Source organism: Marmota monax, unplaced genomic scaffold (assembly GCF_021218885.2).
Source record: "Marmota monax isolate L192 unplaced genomic scaffold, Marmota_monax_Labrador192_F-V1.1 WCK01_AAM20220418_F8-fsc00002, whole genome shotgun sequence".
Classification (NCBI taxonomy): domain Eukaryota; kingdom Metazoa; phylum Chordata; class Mammalia; order Rodentia; family Sciuridae; genus Marmota; species Marmota monax.
In genome coordinates this window covers 17,422,411-17,447,684 of record NW_026693571.1, presented here as the reverse complement: position 1 = coordinate 17,447,684, position 25,274 = coordinate 17,422,411, and the positions used below count along the sequence as shown (strand labels likewise).

The following is a 25,274-nucleotide window of genomic DNA, read 5'->3' as shown; positions in this document are numbered from 1 at the left end:
TGCCTTTCCTCAGGCCCAGAATAATGGAGTTGGTTGACCATGGATTGAAACCTCTAAAATTGTGATCCCAAATAAACTTTTCTCTCTCTGAATTATTCTTATCAGGCATTTTGATGATATCAACAAAAATCCAACTAATGCCATCTAGTCCTGAATTTTTTAAAGAGGGAACTTAATATTTCCTTGTTGAAATAAAGTATAAAAAGATGCAGTATAAAACCATCATAAAAGATTTGTTGTAGACTGTGTAATTTGTTGTAATACTCTGTAATTTCAGAGTAATAAAGATAAACCGACTCATAATGGTAATTCTAGGATTCCAGACATATTTTTCTTCCATAACAACCTTATTCATTGCTCTTCTAGTTGTATCTCTGAGGTTGGAAACTTCATAGTTTTTAATCAACATTGAACTTCAATCACTATTACTTCCATTGCTTATTAAAGATAAACACAATATATACAGATGAACAATAAGAAGCATATAAATGAACATTCAACACAGCATTATTTTTCAACAATAAGAAGTCATTTTTAAATTAATAACACTCTATTCTTGTGATTACTTAAATGCTGAGAGAAGGATTTGAATACACAGCAGTCCTGGTTGATCATCAGGAAGAACTTAAGCAATATTTTCCAAGGCTTTGACTCAAGATCAGCCTTGAACTTTGGTTCTCACAGTGCACACTAGTAATTCTGTGACTCAGCAATAAAATACTTCCCACATGACCTTGGAAAAGGTCATTTTATAGGGTGCTGCACACAATACTATGTTATTTGGGGTCTGTACTTCAACTGAGGCTTTTCCCATTTGGAGAACTGATTATAAAATAATTAGTTTTATTGTGGTCTGGTTGTTTATCATAAAACCTAACATCAAAAGTGAAGAAGTCTAGAGCATGCAAAAGTTTGGACGGCTAGTGCTGCCATTTAGGAAGTTGTTCTGGTGCCATTTTCAGGGAGTCAGGTCAGAATTTTCTCATTGTTCTCTCCACCCATGACAAATACATGAGATCTAGTAAAGCCCTTTACACTGGCAAGCATTTTCTTTGTTTAATTATAGATCATGATACGTTTGTTAGATTTGTGTTTGTATCAGAATAACTTCACATGAGCCCAAGGACATGAAGACCAACTCTGATAATTTAGAATTTAAAGCATTCTCAGATTTGTCTCTTTCCCATCATTTCAACCAAATCTTCATTTGTCACTTTCCTCTCTCTGATAATTTAGAATTTAAAGCATTCTCAGATTTGTCTCTTTCCCATCATTTCAACCAAATCTTCATTTCTCACTTTCCTCTATCTATAGTCACCTTTAAATTATCATATTTACATTATGTGGTTATCATGGAAGTCATGGTGTGCCACCAAGGTCTGGAGCACTCATCTCCCCAGTTGTTGGGAGTATATTGGTGGTGGTAACTTCCCCCTAAGTCTCTCCGCAGGAGGCTCACTCAGCTGAAGTCATGTTCTCCACTCAAGTTTCCAGAGGTAGGCCAATTTTTGGAATGGAACCTTATACTAGAGAAGAGGTCAATATCCTGTGGAGAAAAACTCAACAATTTCATGTCAAAAGTATAAAATAATGATTTTTCTAGTACTTCTCCCAAGTAATCGATAGGTGTTTGTTTGGGTAGGTATTCAAGATGTTTTGGATACTGAGTTTATCATAGTTATGTGTCAACTTGATTGGGCCACAGTGCCTAACTATTTGTTCCAACATTATTTTGAATGTTTCCATAAAGGTATTTTGTTGGTGGTGGTGACTTATTTTTTGAATGAAGGTAACATTTAAATAGTTGGATTTTGAGTAAAGCAAATTATTCTTTGTAATATGGTTGGGACTCATTCCATGAGTAGAAAGACTAAATAAAACGAAGACCAACCTTCCCTAGGCAAGAAGGAATTCTTCAACAGACTGCTTTTGGACTTAAAATGCTACTCTTCCCTGGTTTTCAGCCTGCTGGTCTACCCTGAAGATTTTGGGTTTACCAAACTTCTACAACTGCATAAATTAATTCCCTAAAGTAAATCTCTCTCTCTCTCTCTCTCTCTCTCTATATATATATATATATATATATATATATATATATATATCTCCTCATTATTCTAGCTAATTCCATCACATGGGAATTTGTTAAAGAGAGTTAAAAGTTCAGAGTGTTCATTGAAAAGTTTGTTTGTTAAAACCTCTAGGGGCCAGGAGTTGTCTTCAGTGGACAAGACACATCTAAGAGGAGTTTTGGAAAATGAGAGTCTTGTTTTTTTTTCTTTGCTTTGCCCTTCCCTTCTTTTTCTCTTCCTCTTTCTTTCTTTCCCAATGATTAGGTAGGTACACTGTTGGTGTTTAGAGGCCAGAGGTCAGGTACTTGCTCGACCATGGTTCAGTCCCATACTGTGAAAACTCTATTACCCAAGTGCAAATAAGTGCTGTGAGTGCTTCCATGTGCCAACCTGTTCTAAATTTTAGTTTCAGTTTTTGTTTCCCCAAGCCATATTGAACACCTGAGACCTTCAGGAAACTTTCATCTCTGCCTTGATCATCAAGTTACAGAATTCAGAACCATATTGCCATATTAAAATCTGATTTTCTCAGTAACAAATGGATCTTATTGTTAGAATCAAAGCCATAGATTCTGCAGTACAGCAAGCCATACAGGATAAGGCTAGAATTAGTGCTGGGTGAGCCAATCCTAGTGTCCTTTATGAGCATATAGTATCTTTATAAAGCAAAATTCTTATAAAATAGTTAGTCTACAGTGATTTATTGTCTACATTTATCAAGTATTTTGCAGATGATTATCTTCTGTCCTAATGAGGTCATAGGTTCCTAGAGACATGATGAGCTATGGGAATTTAATGGGAGAATTTACTCCTGCTACACCTATTAGAAATTGTTGTCCCATTATTAGAAATTGTTGTCCCATTATTATTATTATTATTATTATTCCAGGGATTGAGCCCAAGCCAAGTGTGCTTAATCACTGAGCCACATCCCCAGACTCTTTTATTTTAAATTTTGAGACAGAGTCTCATTAGGTTGCTTACAGCCTCACTAAGTTGCTGAGACTGGCTTCACACCTGTGATCCTCCTGCCTCAGCCTCCCCAGCCACTGGGATTATAGGAGTGCACCACCATGCCTGGCTAGCATTATTTTTAAGACGGGTAAAATAGTAGTGATTCTCTTTTATTATGGACTTCTTTTCAGGGATGTTTTTATAGTGAAGAACTGTGGGAGATGGGTAGGGTCTCCCAGTTGAGCAAAGGTTATGCATTATGAAAGATTTGTGTTCCATAAACTCAGGTTCCTCTCCTGTAATATGACCTATAGGCATCAATCTGGGCCCAATCCCCTTGCTCCTGTGAGACTCGAAGGGAAGAAGTTACTGGTGGAAATTCATGTTCATGTTGCTTGCTGTACATGAGTAATAAAATCCTTTTGTTTCTGACTCAGGAGTTTTGTGTCTTCTACATATCTCCATGATACTATAGTAGACAAATATGTTACTTTGAAAGTAGAATTAATTTTTGACCCTATAGAGTTCCCAACACCAGGCATAATTCTCTTCATGTTCTGTCCTGCTGCTAACATTTCCTTCATACTTCAGCATCTACTATATTTAGAAAATTCCATTTAAATTTTGTGATAATTACTCAGAGTATTCTCTGAAACACAATAGTTGACTCAGTATCTAAATACTAATATTACAGATGGGACATTACAAAATATTGAGGGGCTTGAGTTTGGAGTTTTACCTTGAAATGAGTTTAGGAAACTTCTTAATTCTTTGTCAGCACAGTCATTCAAACGATAAGTTGATTTATGTGAATCAACTGTTTTTGCTTTTCCTTTATCATATTTTGGATGAATTCAAGATTTTTTTTGAAACTACGTATTTGCTACTAATATTTATTTTGTAAATGATTCTATCCAATTGTGAGTTCTGAAATAAGATCAAATCTTACTTCTCTAGATGATTAAGTTTCTTAGCAGCCTCTTCTATTTTATCTGCTTTCATCAGCATGATCTATCATAATTTTGCAGATATTATATACTCAAGACAGTAAAAACCGGGGATGGGGTTGTAGCTCAGTGGTAGAGTGCTCACCTAGCATGTGCCGAGGCTCTGGGTTTGAACCTCAGCACCACATAAAAATAAATAAATTAATTAATTAATAAATAAAATAAAGGTATTGTGTTCAATTACAACTAAAAAATAAATATTAAAAAAAGACAGTAAAAACCCCTTTATGTTATCCTCTGCAAAGATAAATCTGTTGCAAGATTAATAACATGTAGCCAATAGCCAAGTGGTAATGATTTTTACATTTTATGCTGTTTCTTATAACTTATTTTATGGCTCCACTCTGTGGTGCAAATAATTGAAAGCAGGCTATAATAATTGTTGCAGTTTGCTCATAATATTAGGAACAATTAGTGACCCAAATAAATTAACAGTGATTTTTGTTTCTCTGAGCAAGTTTAATGAAAATATGCTTTGTAAGTACTTATTTTGTAAGTAGAGATACAGGTTGAATTTCATTTAGTTTTAATTGCCCTAAGCCTTTAATATTTTTAAGTGCTACATTAACTATTAAGTCAGTGAAAAGAGATTTATCAAATACATGTAAAGCATAGAGAGTCAACATTCAATAACGTGTGTGCCCACCTCCAAATTTAAGGAAAAGGTCACTACTACTACTTCTTGTGCTTTCTGTGAACCCCTCATTATTCTCACACACTTCCTATGTCATGGCATGTTCCACTATTCTAAAATTAGTGCTTAATTAGTGCTTATTAATCACCGAAGTTTTAAAATAGATAAGCCATGTATATTTATGTGTCCCTAAACATTTTAGATTTTCATGTTTTTTGTGTATTAAATAAACAAACAACAGCCTGCTTATTAATTTTTTATGACTTCTTTTTATATTCAATATTATGACCCCAGGATTCATCCGGTAATTTGTAATGTAAAACCACTCATTTTTGTTCCTGTTTGGCATTCCATTTATAATCATGCCATAATTTAGTTGTTCATTCTATAATTGATGGGGAAACGTGTTGCTTCCACCTTGCTCTTCTGAACAGTGTGATGCTGAAGTTCTGTGGGAATCTCCTAGAACATCAGTGAAAAAACAAAGGGCAGTAAACTGGGAACCTGGTATGGGGGCATGAAGGTGTTTTCCATATGGTATGGAGCACTAATTGTTTAGGGGAAACAATTTTCCAACACTTTGCTTCTCTATAAACTCTTCTAAAATTGATCTCTGTGAAAACTTTCTCAAGATGCAGATACTGATTATCTATTTCTATAACAATCTTCTTCCCCAACTTTATAAAACACACCTGTCTTCTTGGTGAATCTTACTATAATGCTTCATTTAGGAATGGAAATCACTCTAAAGTACTGAAGAAAGAACTGTTTGAATTATTGTTCTAGGATGGTATTGAGGAAATTTATTATATGAATGTCTACTGTATGGCTTAATTGTGTCCAATCAAAATTCTTATGTTTGAAGTCTTCTACACTAATACTTCAACATCTATTTGGAGATTAGTCACAATCAGAACAAAAAATAGGAATTTGTTTTTGAATTTCAAATTCTAGAAAAAAAAAACAATATTTATTCACAAATAATTAATTTGAGTTATCCATCTCCTTAAGACATAGCTTATTATCTGAACATGGTGGTGAATGCCTATAATCCAGTGACTCAGGAGGCCAAGGCAGGAAGATCATTACTTCAAAGTCAGCTTCAGCAACTTAACAAGGCCCTAAGCAATTTAGTGAGACCCTGTCTCATAATAAGAAATAAAAAGGGATGGGGATGTTGCTCAGTGGTTAAGCACCCCTGGGTTCAATCCCAAGTACAGAGAGAGAGGGATTATTGTTTTATTCTTATTTTAGTTTAATGGTATTTATAATATTGGAAAGTGTACTTAAGGATGTTTTGATCATTGTACACCATTATAAGGTGAACTCAATCACAGATTGGTTTGAAACATTTAAAACATTTAAATTTGAATTTATAACCTGATTTTTATTTGGAGAAGATATAGTCATCAAAGACTTCCAGATTTAAAATATATTACATTAAAGTAAAATTCCATATAAAAATGACTCTGAGAGGGTACAGGGATAAAGTAACACTGAAAAATATGTCATTCTGTTGAAGTCCCTATTTTAGTATTTTCTAAATAGATGTGAGTATCAAGTTACTATGCTATTTACATGCCATTGGAAACACTTAACAATGTGATGTAATAGTTTTATTTTAAAAGGTCAGTATTTACCACATATTGGAGCTTACATCATTTGGAACTTTTTAAAATTAGGGTGAAAAATTTGGATGGCAATTTAAAAATATGGCACAGGGTACACTTTCACAAAATGCCTTAGATATGCAATAAGCAAAAAAGTTTGAAAAACACTGTACAATAACTAAAAACGATTGTTGGTTCAGAAGATATGCTTGTCATCAATTTTACAGAAGAATGCCATACACACACACACACACAAACACATACACACACACACATCAGCATATTAAAGTGAGTTCTTTTCTCCTTAGTTTCCCCAACTTATAGAATTATCAGTTTTTTAACCAATATGCATGTGTATCCAGTGATATCTTATGCTTTTGATTTGCATTTCTCTGTTCACTAGTTAGATTGAGAATGTTTTTCATATATTTTTCAGTCAAATGGGCTTCCTGCTCTGTAAAAGGCCTATTCAGGCTTTTGCACATATGTTTTCCTTTGTGTTTTTCTTATAGCTCACAAAGAATTCTTGGTGTATTCTTATTAATAACTCTCTCAGTTATATGATACTTCTAATTCATAAATTTTATTTTTATGCTCTTTTTTTTTTTTAATTTTTTATTGTGGGTTGTTCAAAACATTACAAATTTCTTGACATATCATATTCCACACTTTGATTCTAGTGGGTTATGAACTCCCACCTTCACCCCATACACAGATTGCAGATTCACATCAGTTACACATCCATTGATTTACAAATTGCCATACTAGTGTCTGTTGTGCTCCGCTGCCTTTCCCATCATCCACCCTCCCCCCTCCCCACCTCTCCCCTCCCCTCCCCTCCTCTCTCTCTACCCCCTCCACTGTATAACCCTGAGGGTCTCCTTCCATTACCGTGCAATTTACCTTCTCTCTCCCTTTCCCTCCCACCTCTCATCCCTGTTAAATGTTAATCTTCTTCTCCTGTTCTTCGTCCCTACTCTGTTCTTAGTTACTTTCCTTATATCAAAGAAGACATTTGGCATTTGTTTTTTAGGGATTGGCTAGCTTCACTTAGCATAATCTGCTCTAATGCCATCCATTTCCCTGTAAATTCTATGATTTTGTCATTTTTTAATGCAGAGTAATACTCCATTGTGTATAAATGCCACATTTTTTTTATCCATTCGTCTATTGAAGGGCATCTAGGTTGGTTCCACAGTCTTGCTATTGTGAACTGTGCTGCTATGAACATCGATGTAGCAGTGTCCCTGTAGCATGCTCTTTTTAGGTCTTTAGGGAATAGACCAAGAAGGGGAATAGCTGGGTCAAATGGTGGCTCCATTCCCAGCTTTCCAAGAAATCTCCATACTGCTTTCCAAATTGGCTGCACCAATCTGCAGTCCCACCAGCAATGTACAAGTGTACCCTTTTCCCCACATCCTCGCCAGCACTTGTTGTTGTTTGACTTCCTAATGGCTGCCAATCTTACTGGAGTGAGATGGTATCTTAGGGTGGTTTTGATTTGCATTTCTCTGACAGCTAGAGATGTTGAGCATTTTTTCATGTACTTGTTGATTGACTGTATGTCCTCCTCTGTGAAGTGTCTGTTCAGGTCCTTGGCCCATTTGTTGATTGGGTTGTTTGTTCTCTTATTGTCTAATTTTTTGAGTTCTTTGTATACTCTGGATATTAGGGCTCTATCTGAAGTGTGAGGAGTAAAGATTTGTTCCCAGGATGTAGGCTCCCTATTTACCTCTCTTATTGTTTCTTTTGCTGAGAAAAAACTTCTTAGTTTGAGTAAGTCCCATTTGTTGATTCTAGTTATTAACTTTTGTGCTATGGGTGTCCTATTGAGGAATTTGGAGCCCGACCCCACCGACTGTAGATCGTAGCCAACTTTTTCTTCTATCAGACGGCGCGTCTCTGATTTGATATCAAGTTCCTTGATCCATTTTGAATTCACTTTTGTGCATGGCGAGAGAAAGGGATTCAGTTTCATTTTGTTGCATATGGATTTCCAGTTTTCCCAGCACCATTTGTTGAAGATGCTATCCTTCCTCCATTGCATGCTTTTAGCCCCTTTATCAAATATAAGATAGTTGTAGTTTTGTGGATTGGTTTCTGTGTCCTCTATTCTGTACCATTGGTCCACACGCCTGTTTTGGTACCAGTACCATGCTGTTTTTGTTACTATTGCTCTGTAGTATAGTTTGAAGTCTGGTATCGCTATACCGCCTGATTCACACTTCTTGCTTAGCATTGTTTTTGCTATTCTGGGTCTTTTATTTTTCCATATGAATTTCATGATTGCTTTATCTATTTCTACAAGAAATGCCATTGGGATTTTGATTGGCATTGCATTAAACCTATAGAGAACTTTTGGTAATATCGCCATTTTGATGATGTTAGTTCTGCCTATCCATGAACAGGGTATATTTTTCCATCTTCTAAGATCTTCTTCTATTTCTCTCTTTAGGGTTCTGTAGTTTTCATTGTATAAGTCTTTCACCTCTTTTGTTAGGTTGATTCCCAAGTATTTTATTTTTTTTGAAGATATTTTGAATGGAGTGGTTGTCCTCATTTCCATTTCAGAGGATTTGTCGCTGATATACAGGAATGCCTTTGATTTATGCGTGTTGATTTTAAATCCTGCCACTTTGCTGAATTCATTTATTAGCTCTAATAGTTTCTTCGTAGAGCCTTTTGGGTCTGCTAGATATAGAATCATATCATCTGCAAATAGTGATAATTTAATTTCTTCTTTTCCTATTTTTATGCCTTTAATTTCTTTCGTCTGTCTAATTGCTCTGGCCAGTGTTTCGAGAACTATGTTGAAGAGAAGTGGAGAGAGAGGGCATCCCTGTCTTGTTCCAGATTTTAGAGGGAATGCCTTCAGTTTTTCTCCATTCAGAATAATGCTAGCCTGAGGCTTAGCATAGATTGCTTTTACAATATTGAGGTATGTTCCTGTTATCCCTAGTTTTTCTAGAGTTTTGAACATAAAGGGATGCTGTACTTTGTCAAATGCTTTTTCCGCATCTATCGAGATGATCATATGGTTCTTATTTTTAAGTCTATTGATGTGGTGAATAACATTTATTGATTTCCGTATATTGAACCAGCCTTGCATCCCAGGGATGAATCCTACTTGATCATGGTGTACAATTTTTTTTATATGTTTTTGTATCCGATTCGCCAGAATTTTATTGAGGATTTTTGCATCTAGGTTCATTAGAGATATTGGTCTGTAGTTTTCTTTCTTTGAAGTGTCTTTGTCTGGTTTAGGTATCAGGGTGATGTTGGCCTCATAGAATGAATTTGGAAGTTCTCCCTCCTTTTCTATTTCCTGAAGTAGCTTGAAAAGTATTGGTATTAGTTCTTCTTTAAAGGTTTTGTAAAATTCTGCTGTGTACCCATCGGGACCTGGGCTTTTCTTAGTTGGTAGTCTTTTGATGGTTTCTTCTATCTCCTCAATTGATATTGGTCTGTTTAGGTTTTCTATATCCTCCTGACTCAATCTGGGCAGATCATATGACTTAAGAAATTTATCTATGCCTTCACTATCTTCTAATTTATTGGAGTATAAGGATTCAAAATAGTTTTTGATTATCTTCTGTATTTCTGAAGTGTCTGTTGTGATATTGCCTTTTTCATCCCGTATGCTAGTAATTTGAGTTCTCTCTCTTCTTCTCTTCACTAGCATCGCTAAGGGTCTGTCGATTTTGTTTATTTTTTCAAAGAACCAACTTTTAGTTTTGTCAATTTTTTCAATTGTTTCTTTTGTTTCGATTTCATTAATTTCAGCTCTGATTTTCATTATTTCTTGCCTTCTACTTCTTTTGCTGTTGTTTTGCTCTTCTTTTTCAAGGATTTTGAGATGAAGTATGAGATCATTTATTTGTTGGTTTTTTCTTTTTTTAAGGAATGAACTCCAAGCAATGAATTTTCCTCTTAGAACTGCTTTCAATGTGTCCCATAGATTCCGATATGTTGTGTCTGTGTTTTCATTTATCTCTAAGAATTTTTTAATTTCCTCCTTGATGTCTTCTATAACCCATTGATCATTCAGTAACCTATTGTTCATTCTCCAATTGATGTATGCTTTTTCCTTCCTTCTTTTATCGTTGATTTTCAGTTTCATTCTATTTTTATGCTCTTTATAGGATTATTTGATAGACGAAAGTGTACCTTTGCATCTTATTTAAAAAATTTTTCCCCACATCAAAATCATAAAAGTTTTATTGACTTCTCAAATGTTCTTCTTACTTAATTCTTCATTCAACTCAGAATTGATTTTTGAGGTTCAATGCGTATTTATTCAATTTCATGTTTTGCTCATAAATCATTGTTATAGCACTATTATTGAAAGCACCAATTTTTGCCTATTGATCCAAAGTGCCAGCTCTGCTGTCAATCTATTTTCCTTCTATGTATAGCCTGTGTCTGGGTTCTTCACTGTGTTTCATTGGCTAACCTGTCTCCCTGTGCTGGCAGTTCATCAAGCCCATCTCCTGCAACATGTTCCTTCTGCAATTCAAAGGGGCCATGTGATAGAGTTCTACATGGGATGTAGACAGGAACTGTGTACCATCACATGTGACTCCTGATTTCCCCATGAGACCCCCCCACAATCTTGCTCTTTTGTCTGGCGCAGATGCAGAGGATGCAATAGAGTATGTTGTAAACAATCAATGACAGGGTCTAGGTCCATACATATCAGTTCCTCCCTCTGGCATGTCACCATGAACTTCTTCTTTCTCATCTATCACCAACCTGCATTGAAGTTTTAAAACAGTATTATTGTTATCATTATCACTTGTTTAAATCTATATAGATAATTGAGAGCTATGCATCAAATCAAAGATATCTATGTATCATATATACCTATAGATCAATACAAGAATTCAGTCTCCTGAATCTGTGCACTAATGACTTGTGATTTGGAGGCAACTCTGTGAGGATATAGACTACATCATTGGTGAAACGTATTCAGGAGATTGAATTTTTTCAGGATCACATCTTACACTCTACATAATGGCTTATTTCTCATTCAGATAAGGGATAAAGCACATCTTTATTAGAAAGTATGTGAAGAAGTTACCAGTCCAGCTGTACGAGATAGGAGCAAAGGTGCTAGGTTTGAAATGTGTGACTTTTCCACATAAGGAGAGCATAACCCTATTTCAATGACTAGTGAATATTTTCAATAGTTTTCTTTTTTTCGTACATGACCAGAAACCACATTAAGAATTCCTTTTTTTTTTTAATTTAATGGCAATGTTCCTGACTGTTCTTACAGTCATGCAGTGATATGGATAGTATCTTTGTGCTGCCTGCACATTTAGAGGCAGCATGAGATGGAGAGGTAAAATAGAGTGTGGCCCGTGGACTTGGCTTGGTTTTACACTGTTTCTCTGTAGTGAAACTCGGTGTCTTGGGGCAAATTGCTTGACCTGTCTGTCTGCTCTTTATAAGGTGGAAATGACTGGAGTCCCGTTTCATATGACTGAATGCATAACTTTTTGCAAAGAACCTCAAACAATACCCAGCACTTAGCAAATCTTGTTAAACGTTGTTGGGTCTCTAGTGTGAGAAATCTGAGCGAATGACCATACATTTGAGGAGACAGAAAAAATAGCTGAAAAAGATGAAAAATCCAAGATGAAGAATATTAAGGGAATGAGAAAGATATGGTATTCAAATAGAATATACTGATAAAAATGGTTATGTACATTGGTCATATAATTTGATATATCTGTGTTTGGCCACTGGAAAAGCTACATAATAACTTTTTACATAATGAGTTTTAAGATTTTTTTAAAAAGGCAGTTGCCAAAGAAGTTCAAATTATTCATGTCTTCCCATTAAAAAGTATTATGAAAAAAGTTGAAAAATTATGAAGCAAACCAGTCTTTATTGATACATAAGCACATGCAATAAATACAATTGGAATATGATACCTGAGCATACAAGTGGGCTTCATAAAAAAGGAAATAATTGTTTGGTTATCTTTCTCCAAATACTGTCAAATATATATTAGGGTGATCATTGCATAACTCAGAAAAGACAAAGAAGACAAGATAATTAAAAATATATAACACTTTATTGTCAAAAATAGACAAACTTTAATTTCCTTTAACAGGAACATTAATTTAAGAGCCTCCATAAGCCATCACCATTTTGTAAGCATAACAAGCAAAAGACTGAACGAAAACTGTTAGTGGAAAAAGGATAACAGTTCTACATCCATGCCCGAGTAGCCTTACCCAAACAGTGGTAAGGACTCTAAAACAGCTACAGAAACACAGTGACCTTTTGAGCCCTGAACAATAACAGACATGCAAAACATTGAGAGCCTATTGGCCCAGTCCTATGAAGACTGGCTTTGTAGTATCTTTGCAAGCATTTGTAGAGTTCAATTAGCTAGAACACCTGCTCATTTGAACAGTGACATTTTAGGTCACCTCTAAAGATCAGTAACAGGATCACGCTTGTTTCTGCAACACCAGTATGAAGACATCTGTCCCTAACGCCCTGGCTTCAGGGAATGTGAAGTGGTGCTAATAGCCTGGGAAGAAGACCTGAATAAGCTCCTTATCCACAAGCCACAGTAAGAATGTGAAGGCCTTGTTGAATTGAACATTGTCATGTGGAGGCTTAATTCTTTCATTAACATAAAAAAGAAACATAAATGATCTAGTCAGTTGGAAAAAGACAAAAATAAAATAAAGGCCTTTATTATTCCCTTGAGACAGGTATCAATGGTGAAAGGGAGCTGGGCATATGATTTTCATTCTCTAGTCTGCAGAATAAACCAGATCTCTTCAGCTAAAGCAGACTCTATAAATATAAACATCTTGATAATTAAAAGTGTTAGTGTGCAGCCATCTCCTTTGACCATTGAGGTTAAGGAGAGAGAGCTCAATTCCCAGAAATGGCCAGAGATGAGATAACACCGACATGTGAGATGGTTCATCTGAGATTAAGCATATACAACATTGAGAAGAAGTTGTTAACAAATGAATCTGAGTGGATCTGAATCTAAGCATTTCTTTCCCATTGTTATAAGTGGGTATTCTTTAGGTGCTCCATGGAATCAACCACATACATAAAAAGTTTAACATTCCATTTTTTTCTACTTTAAAGATGACATTCAATACTTGGGAACTAGGAAAACTGAGCTTGTATCATACCATAAAATCATTTAGAGTAATACTGTGGTTACTAAAAATGCAGCCCAAGTTTTTCATCTATAACAGAGGAGTAGGGAGAACACCAAGACACCAAGAAACAGTGAAACATTTCTGTTGTCTCTGAGACATTTCTTATTCACTCATACCTAGGGTGAGGTTTGAATTAAGTTCACCCATTTAATTCTACCCTCTTGTCTTCAAATTTGAGTAGGAAATTGGCAGAAAATTGGTGGAGTGGGCTGGATGCTAGATGTTTTGATGGACTGAACATCATTTAGATGATTCTTCGATTGAAAAGATCACTTTGAGAACTTAGAGAGGAATAAAAAAGCCATAGGAAAGTCAAACCAGAAAAATTTGGTTTATATGACATATTAGCAAGGCTACCTACACAAAGTTGTGGTATCAAATATAAAACTGAAGCGGACTGCTTCTCTTGCTTCTTTATTCCACTCCATTCTGTAAGAAATGTGATATAAGCAGAAAATGTACACTCTCTTAGGTTATTTCTCAAGAGCCACAAAACCAGCCTGTTAGCTGTGTTGCTATGAACAAGAAACACAGAAAGAAGATGTTCTACATTTGGGGGTTCTTGTGAGGACAAGCAGGGCCAACTACAAATGACTTTAACTGAGTAGCTGCATAGTTTTATTAATCACAAAAGAATCTTTAAAAATGTTTCCTTCTTAGCACTCTTCAATGACTGTGGTTCCAATCAGAGAGTAAAGTTTTTTCTTAACAAGTCGAAATCCTGAACTGAGGATCAGAGTTCGCCTAAGGCCAGATGAGAAGCGACCTCTACTAAAGAAGTCCCTGAAGCTAGTCCATGAGCAGTTCTCCTGTTTAAACACAAGGGTCAGCTCAAAAGTAGGCACCACACTAGCATCACACACAATCCTATCCAGCTTTTTACATACATTTTCAATTTCCAAGTTCACGTGCATCACACAGCCTCGAAGGCCACAGGGTTCTGTGGAAGAAAGCCGCAGGACATCTTGAGCAATTCTCTGGGTCAGTTTCTCTGGGACAAGGACCTTTGAGCAACCGAGTTTGGTTTGCTTTGATTTGGACAGACAGTTCTCTAGCATTTTAACCAAATTCTGGCAGGTTGTCTCTTCAAATATCACCTCGTTGAGGTTGGGTTCAGGAACAACATAATCCCAGTAGTCAAAATCTGTAGGAAATTAAAGTTGTAGATAAAGGAGGAGAAAAAGAAACCTAGGAGTAGGAAAAACACTCTAAGATAACAATACAGTTTACTTTTATATATTCTATCTATCTTTTCTAGTATTTTCTGGTAAGTCAGTTGAACTCATTTTGATGTTAACTAGCTAGGTAAAACAGCAAGTCATTTCAACTCTTATTTTATCTATAAAATAAAGGTTTGATAAATAAGGTGAATAGGATATAACCACTTTTCTATGAATAGGGTGTGTGTATAAACACACAATCTTAAAGACCACATCAAAAATATATTTGTGGTTATCCAAGATTACTACTAATTTTTTTTCCTCTTTTGTTTATTTGCTTATGGGGTTTTTCCAATTTTGTTTTATAAAGAACATGCATTACTTCTGGAATAAAAATGGTTATAACTTTTGTTTTAGACTAAGGGACTCTTGCTTGCTAACTCTTAGGAATATAGATGTTGTGGAATAGAGAATTTTTGCTATAATTCTTAAATGAGTCCATCATGAGCTTGATGAACTATATCAAAGATCTATCAAATTCATGTTTTTCTTTAAAAGTCTTTACTGGAATGGTTTGTAGAACCAATTTTAGCTTCAAGCTTTTTGATTGCTCAAAGAGAGGACCTTTGAGGTTCATGGGGTTATTTATAACTGGCTGGGTAGTTTTTCTTAGCCAAGCAAAACAAAATAGTCCTAGGAAAACAAAATTAGATTTGCTCAAAGGAAAAAGATAGCTCTGCATTTGGTCACCTACCTTCCAAATTAATCCTACCACTTGGCAGCATGCCACACCACACACACACAGTCACCAGACCAGAGTATAGGCAGATGCCCTGCCTGCTTCAAATCCTAAGCATATTCGCTTTCATTGGCTACTGCATTTTCCTGTCTCTACCTCATGAATATACTTATTTTTTTTATAACTAATACATTCCAAATGATAAGGGCTCCATGTTTTATCTCTATCGAAGACAGAGAATTTTAGAGTTTTGGCCATATAAAATTAGGTCATCAACTAATTTTTCCTTCTACATGAGAAAGGTTCAAAGAGCTTAAGCAATTTATGATCACACTGCTCTTTGGTAGCAGGGCAGTATGTTAACTTAGAAACTGCTGTTAAAAGTTGTAAATGACAAAAGTCTAGCACCACTGCTGTGTAAACTTGCCTTCTGACATTAAAAATGGAATAATGGGTACATTTACAAATAGAATGCTACTCAATAATAAAGAAGAACACACGGATATAAGCAAAGACATGGAAAAATACTAGGAATGTGGCAAAGAAACCAGATATAAGAGAATGCATGTTGTATTACTTAATTTATCTGAAACTCTAAAAGCAAAACTAATTTATAGTGATCAAAAGCAGATGGATGGTTTCCTGGAGACACCGGAGAGCAGAAACTGATGGCAAATGGGCACATGAGAATTTCAGGGGTGTGATTATGTTGGTTACACAAATAAATACATTTAACTTCGCAACCATGTAGAATAAAAAAGTTAATCCCAAAGAGCCTGTTCGCAGAGGACTAGAACTATACAGCCCTCCAATATTTTACTTTTCCTACGTTTGTTTCTACTGGACAGATGATGCTAGAGAGTTTGAGAAGGGATCTCAGAAGGATTTTGTAGCATCCTATGCATTTGAGCAAGGGGTGAAGTCGTACATCAGTCGTCCGGATCTATCCAGGGGCTGCGATTTTTGGAGGACAGAGAGGTGGGTAGCTGAGAAACTCACCATTTAGCAGGCTCTCTGGATGATAGCCACGGTCCAGCAACTCTGAAATGCTGGCTGGATTCTTACTGCTCAAACTGCCAGTTGCAACCATGGTCAACGGCTCTGTTTCCCTGGTGGGGCAGAACGGCCTTTCCGGGCTGCTGGAAAACAGGAGAAAAGAGATTTGCAAAAGCAACAAGACGTGCAGAAGCTCCTAAATAAAATGTCTGGCGTTGCCAGAGCGCATTCGCCCAGACACTTTTCTATGAAAGAGAGGAACCAGCCTCCGCACCTCAAGTCTACAAAGCCCTGAGAGCGGAGACGCCAACTACAGCCAAAACCTGAAACTAACTTAAAAGTTAGTACAAGTTGCAAGCGACTTCCCCACTGAGCCATCCCCGCCCGCGCTGGCTCCACCAAAGTCGCCGCGCAGCTCACCTGCTCAGAGTCCTCCAGAGCCAGCCGCCGAGCTGGCCCGCAGCGCTGAGGGGTAAACAGAGGCAGGCACACGCCTCCGCAGCTCTAGCCCCCGCAGTGACCCGCGAACCCCGCAGCGATCCGTGCGATGTTCACCACCCCGCCCACCCGACGCTGGCTCCACTAAGCGGCTTCGCCTCTGGGGCAGCCAGCACTTTATAGGTCCAGCCGGCTTCCGCCGGCCCGACCCGCCCACCTGCGCAGCCAGCCACTGCCCGCGCCCCGCCCCTCCTGGGTCAGGTCGCGTTTCAACTCTGGCTTTTAGGGGCCCAGAGCAAGACGCCGGCAGGCAGTAGAGAGGCTAAGCTTAGGGTTGAGCAGACACCTGCTGCTTCCTGGGTAGGCCAGGGGTCACCGTGACCTTGATTCCCGGTGCAAGACTCCTGCTCCCTCCCCTCCCCACCCCGTCCCTGCCAATAACCTGGATTCTGTGGGCGCGACCCCTCCCCAGGCGCGCGTACTTTCACAGTCTGCCTGCTCTGGCTTTACTGTATCATCTCTGAAAGTGTTCAAGGAGCACCATTTATGGCTTTTAGTCCAGTCAACTGTACTCTGCGACCAAGGGTTTTAATCCAGTGCCAAAGGGTTGCAATCCAGTTAACTCTGCCCTGAGTCTCAGGGTTTCTATATTTTTGCTTCCTTCAGGTGGTCATAGCTAGAGAAAGGTTTCCAGCATTTTAGAAAGGCTCTCAATTTCTCTGCGGGTTCCCTGGGCATCCTTCTTGTTGCTGTGTCTGTGACTAAAGCTTTTTCTCCGTGGGAAGGGTGAGCCTGGCACTCTTCTATTAGACCTGGCCGCAGAACGCAGGAGCTTGAATTGAGGGCTTGTTTGCCAAGAAACTAAACAAAACCATTAATGGGATCCTGGCTGTCTCTTCCACCAGCCGGATTGTTAGGAGCAATTGCCATTCCCAGAGGCAGAAGTTCCAGGCGGGCCCTGTTGAGAGGAATTTGGGCTTTGGCAATCTTGAAGGGGCTTGAGGGAATGAGAATACAGTTTTTATATCTTGCTAGGGATAATCCCTGTGGGGCGGGGAGCGCAGTCCTGAACCGGAGCACACAGAGGAACAGAGGAGCCCTGTAAAGAGACTATATTCTTGCAAAGCCATCAGCAAGAAGCCATACTCTCCCCGGCCTCCAAGTTACTAATCCACCCCATTTGTCTCTTTGGTGTTCCAGTAGCATTTGATTTGTTAGGGCCAGGCTTTCCCAATGAGGTGGACATGCCTGGAGAGGGAGAAGGGCATTTCTACAAATAGGGAATGTAGTGTTGGCTGCCAGGTTCTTAGAATTACACGTGGAAGGATCTGCAGGTTAGGGCCTGGAAAGGCAGGATCAGCTGTCCAAGGCTAAAAATTTAGTTCGAAAAACAACAGAAGGGATAAGGAGGGTGTGATAAACAGATCAGTGGGAGGACATTCACAGGCAGAGCAGCCCAAATTAAAGCCAGCTTGCCAGTCCATTTTTAACTTGGACCAAGGCAGCTGCACCGCCTGAAGGTCAGGCCAGCTTAGGAAGGAGATGCTGATAGGCTGCTCTTTCAAAGCAGATTTCCATTTCTATTTCAATAACAAAAGTGGAAAATAAACAAGTCCACTGAAGCCAATTAAAAAGCAGTTTCTGTGGCTGGTGTATTCAGGATGGATGGATGGACCCCTGTTTAGGTGTCTGATGCCCACTGCTGAGCAGTCTGTTCCTGGGCACGCCACAGCACCTCCTGTCCTTATCTGGGCAGCAATATTAACCTGTTGCTTCCCACCATTCCAGAAGTGTCACATGTTTAAAAACTTAAATTGAGCATCAAATACACCAGTCATGGTAACTTTTGAAATAAATATTATGTTTTTAGTATTCTGTTCTTTTGAAAAAAGTAGTTGGTGAATTATATATATATATATATATATATATATATATTATATAGTATAAAGGATATATAAGCTCTAGATTTCTAACCTATTTTAATGCACTGTGTCAATTTTATTGAAATACTTCCAGAATTGAAAACTTGGGACTTAATGGGTTAATGATGTTCCATTTTACCTTTCTCTGAGGATGGTTCTTAGAATTAAGATAATCAAAGAAATAAAGAAATCAGAAATAAAGAAATTAGCCGTTGCAAATCCTTAGGGTATTTAGTCATAATTTAGAAACTAAGTACTCCCACAGGGCCAGAAATACCATGGGAATTTTTAGAAAGCAGCAGTTAGTCTTGGCTCACCTGACTAACTGAAATTTTGCAACACCCTGTGGGATTTTGCTTCAGAAAACAATTTATCTATGTGCAGAATACTTCAACAATTATCATTTATTTATTTATTTATTGGCTGAATGAGCCTTACTCTCAGGAGTTATAGTGCATAAGGAATGATTGATAGAGAACACACACTTGGAAAAATTGGCAGACATTGTCCTTTTTTATCTACTTAAAATGGTAAAGAAATTCTTTCTATCAGGGGTCTGCATCTTTGAAAGGTTAAACAGCTGATTTGAAAAAAAAAAATGAAGCACAGAACAGAATTAGGGAAGATCAAGTTCCTTAAGTCTCAACATGAGATGATCTACTTAGTCTATTATATTTTTTTAAATATTGTAGGGACAGTTAATTTGTAACTGAAAATTCATCACATTAGTGTACTTCAAGTATTTACCAAATGCAGTGATAAAGCATGTTTTATTGTTGTTTCACCAAATCTACTAATACTACAAAAACATGGAGGCATTTACTGCAGATAATAGTCATGAATGAATAGAAAATCTGATTGGTTAAATAATTTGCTTGCCTTTCATACACCAATGTATTATAGCAAACTACCAAAATCATAAGCAAGGCCTTTCGACTTAAACATGCTTGCTTTTTTATTCCTACAATTTACTCATCTATTAACAAAAAGAAAAATAGCAGTAACAAATGACAACTATGTTTATCTGATGTACATGATGCAAATATTTAAGTTCCGAACGATTCATGTATAAGTATAGTATTCATAGTATCATTGCTTACCTAAAGTGTAAATTCAGAATACCAGGGATATCACAAAACCAAAAATGGTACTTTAATGCATAGTTATATGAAATGCTGGTGTCTTGTGAATTCATTATTTGGAATGTTGAATATTTATTATGTGTTTCACCAGTCGATTGTCTCACTCTGTCCCCTATGAGCCATTGTTTCTGAATGTTTATTAATGCATTTACATTCAGTGCATGGCTTATTTCATTTCATCAACTATGACACCTGAGATAACATTGCTGGGCTTCTTAATCTGCACAGTGGATTCAGGGAGGATTCACAAAACATGGAAGTTGATCTGTACAATATCCAAGGTATGTCTGTGGACTCACAGCATTTTTATGAGGCTTAAGAGAAACACTTTTAATCAATGCTAAATATTATCTCTTCTGTATAAACAAATATGAGATATATAAATGAATATCATCTCTGTCTTTCCCCGGTTGTGCTAAATTTGTGAATTTGGTGCCTGTGTGAAGTGCTTAGAACAAGTCCTGGTATAATGCAAATGCTTAGTGAGTGGCATTATTGTTATTGCTATTATTATTGCTCTGAAACTGTAGTTCCCTTGTTCAGTGCAATAAGCAAAGAAGTAAAAGGGGTTGGGGAAGTATTGTTAATGTAGAACAAAATTTATGGTCTTGCCTTTTTGCAGGAAATCTGGAAAATATTTGCTATTGATTAGGAAGGCCTTTTTTATTATAAGACATCCATCACTGCATGGGAAACCAGGAAAGAGAACTATTGATGAGATGTAAAAAAATAACGTGGGTGAAAAATCACATTGGTGTGAAATGCAGTTATATGTGCTAATGAAATTTATAGACAATTGAAATTACTGTCTATGGAATCTTCCACTTGTTTCAAGATATGCATTTTTCTCTGTTAACATTCTAGATGAGATATATCATCATCATGTTTTTCTTTGAAGATGCTATACCAAGAAGTTTTCCACTCAATGATTAATCATGCAATATGAGTTATTCTGTATTAAGATGGAGGATTTCACATTAAGTAAAGGTAACATGGACACTTATCTAATATAAAACAAAACAGGGCCCAATATAAAATAATGTGTAATACCTGCTGTTACAAGCTGAATCTTTCAGTAGCAGAAGGCATTGCCTCTCTAAATTTAATCAGAGAATATGTTACCATAGTGACTTGTCTCTTAAAATAGTTGTATCGTTTTGTTCTTGTCATAAACAATGCTCTGTATTATCTCTTTTTAAATAAAGAAAACTAAGAAGTTTAAATGTGCACAATATCTGCTTTTCCTTAGTTATGGAAAGATTTATAGTTCAGGTGCCCATTATCACAGAATGTCAGCCAGGAACATGGAGTTGGTCTTTTGACATTTTTCTAGGGATACATCTTAAAACCTTTGAAAATCACAAACTTGAGAATACCTTGATGGCATTTCATTTCTCTGGAATTCCTTATGTGCATGAAGATAATAGTCTGTGTGCTCATATAGGTGTTGTATCCTTTATCAGTCCCCCTTCCTGTACCAGCCAAGTATCATTCTTGTGAACTGGCCTTATATAGCATTTGACATTCATGCTACTCAGGAGACTGAGGCAGGAGGATCCCAAGTTGGAGGCCAGCCTGTCTCAAAATAAGAAATAAAAATGACCAGGATATAACACAGTGTTAAAATGCTCCTGGGTTCACTGCTTAGTACCCCACCTCTCAGATATGTTTAAACTAATAGGTCTGAGAAACCTGTAATTTGGAAACAACTCATTTGGAAGAAAGGAAGGAAAGAAGTAATAATTCTAAATTTACTAAAGCACTTAGATGTATATTAATTTCTGCTGCTATAATTATATCATAAAATATATTTTAAAATATTGAGTTGGTTTTTGAAATATTATGCTTGTGATTGGGAATGATGTATATTATGGTAGAGGAGATAAATCATAAATGCAGAAACAGCCCTTCAGGAGATATCCATGTAGCTCAAGTACATTCAGTTGTGTAACGAGGCTGATGCATCATTTCTAAGTTAAGCAATAAATGGGACTTATCAAATTAATGTATGACATTGTATAATTACAGCTGGTTTATGTGTTTTCTGCTAAAGGCTTATGAAACAGTGCTCATCTCTGAATGGGTATCAGAGCCACACAGCTTATTGCTTTCACTTTGTGCTCTTACTCTATTGGCTTGGTCTTCAAATTCTGGCTTTGCCCCGAGTAGGCATTGTGAAATTAACTTAAATCCTTCGAATCTCAGTTTCTTTCTCTGTAATATGGCATATCATTTGATAGAATGCGGTTTAAGTTTCGGGCAATGTAACTAGTATAATTTAAAAGTTCACTCAAAGGTGATCATTCTTAACACATACAGCTATATGAATTTGTTCATATTCTATAGCAGTAAATAATCCATGAAGTGAATAATTTTTTTTAGGACAGTTGTTGGTTTTTCTCTGAGTATCATGGGCAATCAAGAGTGCTCTACTTTTAGTATCTATGGTCAATTCAGAAGTTCCATACACAGTACATATTTGAGTTTGTCTTTTATAGCAATATTACTACTGTCTATAAAGAAATTTATGTGTAAAGTACTTCTTAAAAAGTATTTTTAATGTGTTCTGTATTTAAATAGTGCTGTGAAAACTTCATAAATCAGAAATATTTTTGTATTTTCTATATTAGGGAACTGTTTGCAAATAGATATTATAAAGGCATAAATCTTGTAGGTAGAATCTAACAAGTATAATAATAAAAATCAGTTTTAACATAATGATATTTATATTTTTATTATTAAGTTGTCCAGGGGAAGTATTACTAATGCAGGTCCAGAAAACTTAAAATAAAATAATAAAATGAGTAAAGAAGAATTGACTTTGAATTTGCAAACAAATAGCCAACTTTTAAGGTGTAGAATGGAAATAAAAAGATAATGATCACATGACTGAAAAAGCACATTGCTCCTGACTTTCAAGTATGAAATTCCCCCCCTCAGGTTACCACATTTACTAGTTTTTATATATCCTTCTTAAATTTCTTTATGGAAATACAAATATATATATATGTATTTTTTTTCACATATAGTCCCATTTCACCCTTTTTTTTCCTAAAGAGAAATTTTGTATTTTTGTTCTCCACATTGCCTTTTTGCACTGAGGATATAGCATAGAGATATTTTCATATGAATATATAGCTTTATCTTTTGCTCTTTTCCCCCCTCAACTATGCAGTGTTCTGCTTTATAGATATTTATCTAACCAATAAAATAAGTTCTAGAGGTACATTTTGGTTATTTAAAGATTTTTACAATTGCATACTATGCTGTGTATATTTAAAGATCTTATAAATAAGTCACTTTGAGTGTGGGCATGTATATCTATGTGGTAAATTCTCATAGGAGGGACTTCTGATCAAATAACACACAGGCAAAATGTGTTTTTGATAGATTGTGATAAATTATCCTTCATGGGGATTGTACAGTTTGGGGCACCTACCCATAAGGAATGAGACTTTCTGTTTCTTGATAGTCTCTCCAATATTTGTTCATTTTATAATTATTTTACTACTTATCTATTATACCTTTTTATATAGTTTAACATGCTCTAGAACCCTATTGGTTAATAGGTGTAATTTTTCTCATTCTGGTTAGAAGGGATGTTATCATCCTAATTTTAAAAGGAGAGAAACTAAAAATGGAAACTATTAATCCTAATTCTCAGACAAAACTAGAAATACATCATTTCCTTCCTGTTTTCACTTTTGGGGAAAGCCTGGAAACTATGTCTACAATGACCCTTATAACTTCACTGACTGGTTGACTCAGTCAAAAAAATTCACTGTCTTCCCCCTTCTCCACATACTGTATACTAAATTGTCAACTAGATGTTTTGTTGTTATCTGGGGACATTGGTGTTTAATGAAGCCAAAGTCCCTCTGATGTTTGTTAAAGAGAGAATCTTCTTCAGAAAGAGAAAAACATCCTGTAATATAAAACTTTACAAGTCACTTGTAACTAAATTTTCATTTCAAATAGATAAGACATTTACCTCCTTTATTTATTTATTTATTTATTTATTATTTTTAAATTCTAATTTGTTATATATGACAGCAGAATGCATTACAATTCATATTACACATATAGAGCACACTTTTTCAGGTCTCTGGTTGTATACTATTCGTGTCTTCATACATGTACTTAGGATAATGATGTCCATTTCATTCCACATCTTTTCTACCCTACCTTCCCCTCCCTCCCCTTTGCTCTATCTAGAGTTTGTTTAATCCACCCATGATCCCACCAACCCCATTATGAGTCAGCATCCTTATATCAGAGAAAACATTTGGTATTTTGTTTTTTGGGGATTGGCTAATTTCACTTAGCATTGTATTCTCCAACTCCATTTACCTGCAAATGCCATGATTTTATTCTCTTTTAATTCTGAATATTCCATTATTATGTATATATACCACATTTTCATTATCCATTCATCAACTGAAGAGCATCTAGGTTGGCTCCACAGTTTAGCTATTGTGAATTGTGCCACTATAAACATTGATGTGGCTGTGTCCCTGTAGTACGCTGTTTTTAAGTCGTTTGGGTATAGATCTAGGAGTGGGATAGTTGAGTCCAGTGGTAGTTCCATTTCCCAGTTTTCCAAGAAATCTCTATACTACTTTCCATATTGGCTGCACCATTTTGAGTCCCATCAGCAATGTATTAGTGTGCCTTTTTCCCCCACATCTCACCAACATTTATTATTGTTTGTATTCTTAATAGCTGCCATTCTGATTAGAATCAGATGAAATCTTAAGAGTAGTTTTGATTTGCATTTCTCTAGTTGCTAGAGATGTTGAACATTTTTTCATATATTTGTTGAATTGATTGTATATCATCTTCTGAGAAGTGTCTTTTCAGTTCCTTGGCCCATTTATGATTGGGATATTTATTTATTTATTTTTTGGTGTTAAAATTTTTGAGTTCTTTATATATCTTAGAGAGTAGTGCTCTATCTGATGTGCATGTGGTAAAAAATTTGCTCCCAAAATGTAGGCTCTCTATTAACCTCACTAATTGTTTCTTTTGCTGAGAAGAAGCTTTTTAGTTTGAATTCATTCCATTTATTAATTCTTGATTTTAATTCTTATGCTATAAGGAGTCTTATTAAGGAAGTCAGGGCCTAATTCGATATGATGGAGATTTGGGCCTACTTTTTCTTCTGTTCAGTGCAGAGTCTCTGATTTAATTCCTAGGTCCTTGATCCACTTTGAGTAGAGTTTTGTGCATGGTGAGAGAGAGAGAGATTTAATTTCATTTTGTTGCATATGGATTTCCAGTTTTCCCAGCACCATTTGTTGAAGAGGCTATCTTTTCTCCAATGTATGTTTCTGGTGCCTTTGTCTAATAAAAGATAACTGTAGTTATGTGGGTTTGTCTCTGTGTCCTCTATTCTGTACCA

General features: G+C 36.3%; 1 protein-coding gene across 2 annotated transcripts; it reads right to left on the bottom strand.

Annotated features, from left to right (window-relative positions):
• Positions 1–12,337: 12,337 nt before the first annotated feature.
• Ddit4l (DNA damage inducible transcript 4 like) lies at positions 12,338–16,968 on the bottom strand. Of its 2 annotated transcripts, none has more exons than XM_046459133.2 (3): positions 16,792–16,968; positions 16,375–16,514; positions 12,338–14,620 (listed from the first exon to the last, which is right to left on the bottom strand). In XM_046459133.2, the coding sequence occupies exons 2-3, from the start codon at positions 16,463–16,465 to the stop codon at positions 14,133–14,135; spliced, it is 579 nt and encodes a 192-aa protein (XP_046315089.1). In that variant the 5' UTR covers positions 16,466–16,514; positions 16,792–16,968; the 3' UTR covers positions 12,338–14,132. The 2 variants fall into 2 exon arrangements, with proteins under 2 accessions (XP_046315089.1, XP_046315090.1); XM_046459134.2 differs by having other exon boundaries at positions 16,375–16,511.
• Positions 16,969–25,274: the final 8,306 nt, after the last annotated feature.